Source organism: Simochromis diagramma, unplaced genomic scaffold, assembly GCF_900408965.1.
Source record: "Simochromis diagramma unplaced genomic scaffold, fSimDia1.1 OVJJ01000355.1, whole genome shotgun sequence".
Classification (NCBI taxonomy): domain Eukaryota; kingdom Metazoa; phylum Chordata; class Actinopteri; order Cichliformes; family Cichlidae; genus Simochromis; species Simochromis diagramma.
In genome coordinates, this window is record NW_024387174.1 from 1,871,294 (window position 1) to 1,880,486 (window position 9,193).

At 41.7% G+C, this 9,193-nt stretch overlaps 1 protein-coding gene across 1 annotated transcript; it reads right to left on the minus strand.

Moving 5' to 3' along the window:
• Positions 1-1,872: 1,872 nt before the first annotated feature.
• LOC120744847 (otoconin-90-like) lies at positions 1,873-8,404 on the minus strand. Its single transcript, XM_040049449.1, has 6 exons — positions 6,486-8,404; positions 5,813-5,866; positions 4,746-4,920; positions 2,950-3,059; positions 2,544-2,676; positions 1,873-2,345 (listed from the first exon to the last, which is right to left on the minus strand). The coding sequence occupies exons 1-6, from the start codon at positions 6,526-6,528 to the stop codon at positions 2,261-2,263; spliced, it is 600 nt and encodes a 199-aa protein (XP_039905383.1). The 5' UTR covers positions 6,529-8,404; the 3' UTR covers positions 1,873-2,260.
• Positions 8,405-9,193: the final 789 nt, after the last annotated feature.

Below are 9,193 nucleotides of genomic sequence, written 5' to 3' on the forward strand. Positions count from 1 at the left end.
CTGAAACCCAGCACATAACCACGTCTTAGCAAATAAAACCAGTGAAACCAGAATGAAACAAGTTTGTAAACAAGATTTTAAAAAAACAGCAATTTTACCTTTAATTTTATCAAAGATCAGAAGCAGAAAAAGCAGAAAAAGCAAGAAGGCCTACGTGAATGTCACAGAGATAGTAACACGTTACTGTAATCCGATTACTTTTTTCAAGTAACGAGTAAAGGGATTACTATTGCAAAGAAAGTAATTAGATTACTGTTACTTTCCTGTAAGCACGCTGTGTTACTATGTTACTAAAGCGTGATTTTGTTTGTGAGAATGTCTCAACAGCTGTGTGCAGATCAACAATGGATAACATGGAGTGCAGGAGAGAGTGCGACCGTGCAGCCTTTAAGGCGTGGAAGTAATCACATTACTTTGAGTTTGATTCTGTAAAAAGTGACAAAAACATTAGCATCTGCTGTTCACTGTGTGGGAAGAAAACTTCTTTTTACAGCGAAAAATTGAACTTCAAATCTGAGCAACACCGAGCACGCTGCCACGGGAATGTGACACTCACAGATCCCCCCACTGACATGACCGCTGTGGGCAAACCTCCACCAGCCCCACTCCTGCTAAACAGGTGAAAATAGATTTAAGAAACAGAACTCAGTGCTGCTGAATCTTTCATTTTATTTATTTTCTGCTGTGTTTTACTTGCATGTATTTGAAAGAGTGTAAACAAAACATTATTTTATTTTATGTGCTGGGATGTGCAGAAAATAGGTTTCAATGTTAAACAAATGTCTTCAAGTCAAAGATTGTTGCATATAATTTAATTTTTGCTTGATGCATGAAGTTAAAAGATTAAAACTAATAAAACAAATTATAAAAAGACTTTTTCCTTTGATTACATTTTATATGATGGATTATACAGACAAAATAGAACTGGGCTGAAAGGTCTGTTGCTTTATTACGTATTCAGGTTGTCCATCTTGTTTGTTTGTTTTTTAAAGTAACTAATTACTTTTGAAAATAAGTAATCAGTAAAGTAACAGGATTACTTTCTTGGAGAAGTAATCAGTAATTAGCAACTAATTACTATTTTCAGGTAACTTGACCAACACTGCTGCTGGGGAACATCACAGATCTCTGTTATTCAGGGCCGTGCAGAGAGGTTTAAAGGGGCACATTGAACCAGGCTGAATAACAACAACACACATTCATCAAGAATCTAATATGGGAAGGGCAGGGCTGTGTTGATCTGAGACTGTAGACATTAAAAAGTCCATAGGAGAGATGGTAGCTGATTAAACAAGTGTCATGAGATAATAACAAAATGCAAAGATTGGTGACAGCGCTTGGAACCATAAGGCAACAAAAAACTGTGAGAAATAATTTAGGCTCTGCCTGTGATTCACTCTTTGCTTCTCTTCTTCCTTCCATCCCATCATTTCATATATCACTCTCCACTTGCTGTCTATCTGAGAACAAGGCACAACTTGCTATTGCAATAAACTATAATCTAATTATCCACACCTAACAACTCCTTCACTTAATCTATAATAAAATGATGACAGAAAAATGTTATAGCACTGCCTTTAGTAGCCTCACACAGCTCCTGCTGTTTCCTCCTCATGTCCTTACCAGGCATGTCTGGACAATGTTATATCATGAGTAATATTTTAAAAAAATCCATCTAAATAAAACACACACATGCACGCACACACAGTGACATTTTAGACCTTCTTCAGAATACTGTATATCCTATGGGCATCATGGTGCTGATCCAGAATCCTTACATTATTATTTATTACTAGAGCTACAATAATAAAGCAATGAGGAGGGGGGAGTAATAAATATGAAATAATGTATTTATGATGATATGGTGGTCTGAGGTTACGTCCAAAGAAAAGTGTTAAACACAAACCTAAACCAGGTTTTAAATGTAAAAATAACTCAGCTGGAAACGAGTCAAACAGCTGGATTGTGAGTCTGGGTCTAACTGTGTGGGTGTGCAGAGGAGCTGCTGCTAAAAGAACACCAGACTTAATTGGATGCATCCATGTTTCTCTTTGCTCGCCTGGTGACTGAAAACTGTCTGCGGTACCTCGATTTACTTTAAGTGGCTCAAACTGTTTCCACAGTGAGTTTGCAGGACATCGATTCTTCTTTTCTCTCCTTTTACAGACTCAAACTGAGGCTTCACCCACAGTGTGTTCAGTATTTTATTGCACTGAAGACCCGTTTGCACACGATTTATGTCTTTGGAGTTATTTTTATATTACCTGTATTGATCAGTGATTTTGATCCACTCTCCTCCTCGTCCTCCACAGCACGAGTCATGGATTTGGTCCCATTTTGCCAAACTGGTGCCATTAAAGAGAGCCAGATTTATTTTCTTGCTTGTAATGCAGATGTACAGAAAGACGCAGTGGTTTCAGGAACACTGAAGGAAGCTGAATATATATGTTCCTTATAAAACATGAGTGAAGTGACTAAACATCCAAAGGAACCAAAGACCGTAGCCAGATGTTGGCTCTGGAGACGACTTCGCTTCGTCTCACCTGTTTGATTTGTAGCTGAGCAGGACGTGTCGGCGAGGCCTCTCAGCGATGAGTTGTACGGGCTCTGAGTCATGCAGTCGATGGCGGCCCCGGTCACATTCACAGAACCTCTGCTGGCACAAATCAGCAGCATCTTCAAGACAGAAAGAGCCACATTGGTACACTGTACTAGTGCCACAGTCTTTATTTACTCTGCTGTGTTACTCTGTCGGAGCAGCAGGTCAGTATACGGAGGAGTCACTTTTGTATCGCTTCTTTTCACTTTGTACAAACTCCTCGTGTGAAAACGATCAACTTTGGTTCCACTGTGAGTAAAACTTGTTTTTTGTTGGCAGCGAAAGTCTTGTGATGGTTCCCAGTGTGAAAGCAAACAAGCACATTTCCCAAAATAAACTGTAAGTCTCACCACAGCTGGTGTTTGCAGCTGCCGCACAGCTGAAGTTGTACGGGGCAAGCGGCAGCTCCTGCCTGCAGGGGGCAGCGTTCTGGTAACACAGGCGGTGAGCCTCGCAGCACCTGTAGACGGAAACCGGGAAAAAGAAGAAATGATGAATAACATGACGAGGGTCCGATCGATACGCGAAACACGACCCGTTCAGTGCAGGGGTGCTTCCTGCACGTGCCTTTCACAGTAAAAGCTCTTCACATATACACTTACAGCTGGTGTTTGCAGATACGTAGAGGAATATAGTGGCTTATTATAAAAGTACATCAAAGCAATCGAGTCTGGGATTAAAACAAAAGTCTTTGCCTTTTTTTTTTTTTTATCTGAGAAATAGTCATAATTATTTTCATATAAACATGTTTTCTACGATATGGCACAGAAACAGAGGCTACATGTTCTTTATCAAGTACAGTGATTAGCTTCACAGAGATGAAGGAGCTAATTTTGTAACCCATGAATAAAAAAAAGTGACTTCAGCTGTAAATAATAATAATAATAATGGATTGGATTTATATAGCGCTTTTCAAGGCACCCAAAGCGCTTTACAATACCACTATTCATTCATACACTGGTGGAGGCTACAGTTGTAGCCAGAGCTGCCCTGGGGCAGACTGACAGAAGCGAGGCTGCCATATCGCGCCATCGGCCCCTCTGGCCAACACCAGTAGGCAAGTAGGGTAAAGTGTCTTGCCCAAGGACACAACGACCAGGACAGAGAGCCCGGGGATCGAACCGGCGACCTTCCGGTTACAGATGCGATTTCCAACCCCCTGAGCCACGGTCGCCCCTTAAATGTAACATTAAAAAGAAAAAGTCATAATATTTATTAATTATATTTATTAATTATATTTATCAATTATTAATTCAGCTCTGAGCTCACAGCTATTTGACCAAATTTAGTATTTTGTACAGAACTTTATTATGTAGATAACATATCCACCTTTCCCTGACTGGTAGCTCCTCCCCTTCCCTGTTGCCAGGGCGGAGCTACAATAATAAAGTGCTTTGTCCTCCCTAAATGGGACACAATATACGCATTTCTATCTCCATATTTTTATTCCTTTACTGTGTGAGGGCAGCTTTGCATGATTCACAGTTTATAATCATCCTTATTTATTTACCCTGGGCCTGACTACAGCGACTCGATTAATGCTCTGTCAGAAACAAGCCCCTCCTCCTTTAGTCCAACCCTTCCTTTTAAGTGACGTTTCTTCTGATTGGCTGCCCCAGCAAGTGGGTGTGTCTTCTGTAGCATCATATAGCATCATACAGATCCAGGTTAGAAAAAAAAGTGTCTAAAACTGAGTGTTTAGTTTAGCCTGCAGTTTTTGACTTGCTGAAGATTTCTAGGTTAGCTTTAGCTAAAGGTTAGCTTTAACAGTTGAAAACAGTGGAAAGTCTCTCAAAAAATTTTCAACCATCCCTGAGTTGCTTTTTCCTCTTCTTGATGACTTTGACAGACCTTTAAGGTGTTCAGCCTGAGAGATGTACTACAGTAAGTACATGGTTTCATTTATTATTCCAGTCCACCCTAAAGCTATTGTCTCTTGATTTTGACATTTCCTGTACTGTAACTCCTGTGAGGGATTCCAGCATAATGAATAATATTTTCCATGGGAATGGGAGGGGTGGTCAGCGAAGACTCTCCCAGCCCGCGTCACACCTGCCTGCCTCCAGCCTCTGAATTCAATTTTGCCGTATTTTAAATTCAGCAGCTGCTGTAACCGCAGTCCCGCTGCGATCTGAGGCTTACTTACACGTCCAGAGCATCCACGGGGTTTCCAGCTGCCACATATCTGCAGGAGCAGCCATAATCTTCCAGGTCACGTGGGCAAATCCCCGTCACACAGTGCAGCTTCGACACAAAGCTCAGCATGGAGGGGAAGTTATCGAAGACCGAGTGTATCCAGGTGAAGCGCAACCCGAGACAATCTGCAGGAAGAGATGAGGGAAGGTGAATGAACAAACGCGCCGAGGCCGCGAGAAGATCGAACCTGCAGAGCTTCTGTAAAGTTTGAGGTGGAGAGCAGAGCGATTTAATCATAGATAATCCTGTTTGCAGGTAACTCGAGTCCAGAGAAGCACACAGGGTGGAAGATTATTTGGACTGCAGGTCTCCACATGCAGGTACAGTGAAGATTAAGACCATAGGAGGCACTGAACATCAAAGCCTCTCGACCTCGATGTCAACAATGGCCCACAACGCCACAGAAAGTCTACGACTGTTGTTTGAGCTATCCAAGTCGAGAACACTGCTGCTGCTTTAGATCCATGAAGGTTTAGGAAATTTACACAACGCAGCTTCGAGTCCGTACCTTTATCACTACAATTAAGTCTCATGTTGTAACACCGAAGACTCAGCAAAACTCAGCTGGAAAAAACTGAAAGTCCTGAGTCCATACTTCATTTAAAGATGCAGCACAGGGGGTCCACATGTGAGGACGAGACTGATCATAAAGCAGACATGTCACCATCAATGTCTATTTTATACAGAAATGCATGACACAAATGACCACAAACAGCCTAACGCCAGCCTGGTGCTCAGCAGGAGGCTGGACTCACTTAAAACTGTGGCAGAGGGGGGCGATGGACTAAAGTAGACCCTCTCTCCGTGGCCTCCTGGGTGGGCACAGGAGCAGCAGATGGCTCCTCTCACTGTACTGTAGATCTGAGTGCTTCGGGAGCTCCTTCATCCCCACAGCAATAAGAGTTTGTAACGCCCTCTGACCCCCTCTCATACACATTCTGCCTCCAGTCCTGTTTTTGTCTATTTTTATCCATCTATCCGTTCATTTTATTACATAATGTTTGCTTCTGTTCTCACCAGTCATGTGATATGCCTCCGGGTCCGGACAGAAGATGGAGCCGGCGGGAAGCGCTGGATAAGGATAAATAAAACAATTAAGGTCATAAATGTAACCTTTAAAACACCAAAGGTAAATCTTTCCACATCAGCACACACAGATGAATAAACTAAAGGAGACATAACGTTTCTGCTCAACCACTAATCTGACACAAAGATTTATTCATGCTTTGAAGGCATTTCTGACTCTTTAGTAGTTAATAAATGATTGGTAAATTATCCTTATCATAATCTTTGAGTCAGCAGGTAAAACTATATGTATGTATATCGGGGCGACCGTGGTTCAGGGGGTTGGGAAGCAACCATCATCTTGTAACCGGAAGGTTGCCGGTTCAATCCCCTGCTCTGTCTGTCTTGGTCGTTGTGTCCTTGGGCAAGACACTTCACCTACCAACTACTGGTGTTGGCCAGAGGGGCCGATGGTGCGATATGGCAGCCTCGCTTCTGTCAGTCTGCCCCAGGGCAGCTGTGACTACAACTGTAGCCTCCACCAGTGTGTGAATGTGAGAGTGAATGAATAGTGGGATTGTAAAGCGCTCTGAGGGTCTAGAAAAGTGCTATATAAATGCAATCCATTATTAGTGTAGAACTAGTAAATGGATCCTATATAATGTAGTTTTACAGAGGGACTCACCGTTTGGAAGAGCAGACAGCAGAAACATATACATCAGGAACATGACTCGTACCTGCGTTCAGATGGAGAAAGCTTTTTTTCATATTCAACTTCCTGTCGGGTGCACAAGCTCATCATATCAGACCAAATCCGATCAGGCTTACCTGTCTGATCAGGCTTACCTGTCGCTCCTGCGTTTCTAAAAGCTACCATGCTCCTCACCTGTGGAACCAGCTCCCAGTGTGGGTTTGGGCGACAGACCCTCTCTCTACTTTTAAGAATAGACTTCGAACTTTCCTTTTTGATGAAGATTATAGTTAAAAATGCTGTTTCTGTTGTATGGACATAATTTTAATCTTTAGTAAAGACAACATCAAACATAAAGAAGAAAATCACGTGAAAAATGGTTTCAGTGACCCAAGGTAATCCCACCAATCTGTTACAGTCATATCACCGCAGCAAATGTGCCAGCTTTAGATCACATTCACAGTGCAAACCTGGTAAACTATCAAGGTGTGTGTTTGATGATCATAATCAATAATCAAAATCGAGGTAAAATGTTCAATTAATCGTGATTTTCATTTGAGGTCATAGTATTGACCCTGATTTATCCCCTATAGTTTTTCTGCAATAGGCTCCACTATGACTCCCCATGTGTCTATGGATCACTACCTGCTCCCTTAATCCAATTACATTAAATAAATTCAACATTTAAAAACCAAAAGCTGCAGTCCCTCTTATGTCCACTAGAGGCTGGCTTCAAAAGTGTTTCCAGTGTTCAGAACAGAAATAAACGGCCTGGTTCAAAAACAGTTTCGGTTTCTGTGGGTAGTTTAACCCTTCGTATCACCTGTACCTGTACAGGGTGACATTTATGCCAACCTATTTATTTGGATGCTGGTAAGGTTTAAGTTTAGGGGTGTGGCCACGTTGATTGACATGTATCACTGGGCACTTGCAGCTGCTAGCTGTGTGCTAGGCCTCACTTACACAACTTTGAATCACTGGACCAGATTTCGCCACCATATTTCAACTGTCGGTGTACTTGTAATGTTGTATGCTACATCCAGTAGACTGTTTTATTACTTTGGTAACCAGCAGATACGGGTCTAGCTAGACACTGCTAGCTAAGCTAGCTAGCATTAGCTGATAAAGTAGCACTCCACTCTGAGGCAAATATGGTCACTTCTCCCTCCAAAATACCAACGTTTTAACAACACTGAAGATACAAAACAAAGTTGATATTTCATAGTGGGCATCTTTTATATACGGGTATCATACTGAGCATGTGCAGAGTCAGTGTAAGCATCCCAGCTTGTTTCTGGGGAATTTGAGATTACTACACTCATCCCCGATCTTGCTTCCTGAAACAGGCTTGAATAAATGGTAAATGCAAATTTCATATTCTGATTTGCATGTTGCTGTAATTCTCTGCAAAACCAGAAGAGGTCACAGTTTGAAGCTTACTGCGCTGCTGCTCTCAGCAGCAACGACGCTGTGATTCCTGCAAACGCTCAAAGGTGAGGATCATCGACCAAATCACAGCAACAAAGTCGTCAGACAGCACCACGGAGGTCACGCGTGGTGCTGTCTGACGAAATATGTAACATCTGAAAATACTCTGACATCAGCCATTGCAGTGCTGACTCCTACACAAAAACAAGGACGATGACCCTTCTCCACCTTCTCTGCTCAGTACTTCAATGTTTCTAACAGCTTCAAACGGTTCGGCTCACCTGTGGCTCCCGTCTGCTCGATGAGGTGAAGAAGTGTGTCATTAACGTTATTAAAGCCTCAAGCATTTTTCACCAAGAGCAGGGAAGTGATCAGTGCCTCTCAGGAGGTCAGCTTTCTCATTATTGCACTTATATTTAATCTTTAATGCGACCTCAAAGCAAGAACTCTGCACATTAATGGATCCAGATGACACTGACGAGTCTTTTTTTATGATCTTTGGAGTGATATCAATAGAGCAACAACAATGATGAAGGATTCTGCAACAGAAAAACAACGAATGCTGCATGCTGATAGGCACCGTGCAATCCAGGAAATATTTCATAGGAAAAGCTGCTGTAGTTTACTTTTGCATCGGATCCTGTTCCCTTAAAACTTTATTTCATCTTTATTTAAGCAATTAAATGTTTCCTCTAGTATTAAGTCGGACGTATTCATTTGAAAATGAGGCAAAAATATTTACATGTAGATTTGTGTTTGAGGTTTTAGCTAGCAAACATGTTTTTGTTATCAGTACTCTCATTTAGTTTACTGAGTAAAAACAGATGTTTATGTCTTTGAGGGGATTAGTGAGCACACTTCCTGTAAATATGTCAGGATAACTTCATTATTGGCTTTAAAACTGGACTTGATTTATTTCATTTGATTTATATATATATATGATGTTTTCTGCACTAAAGCCAAATTTGCTGTCTCACTGGTCACATGACCTCCAGGGCAGTGTGGAGGGATGTGAACTTTTCCACATTTTGTCACATTACAGCCACAAACATGAATCAATTTTATTGGAATTCCACGTGAAAGACCAACACAAAGTGGTGCACACGTGAGAAGTGGAACCAAAATTATACATGATTCCAAACATTTGTTACAAATAAATAACTGCAAAGTGGGGTGTGTGTAATTATTCAGCCCCCTGAGTCAATACTTTGTAGAACCACCTTTTGCTGCAGTTCCAGCTGCCAGTCTTTTAGGGTCTGTCTCTACCAGCTTTG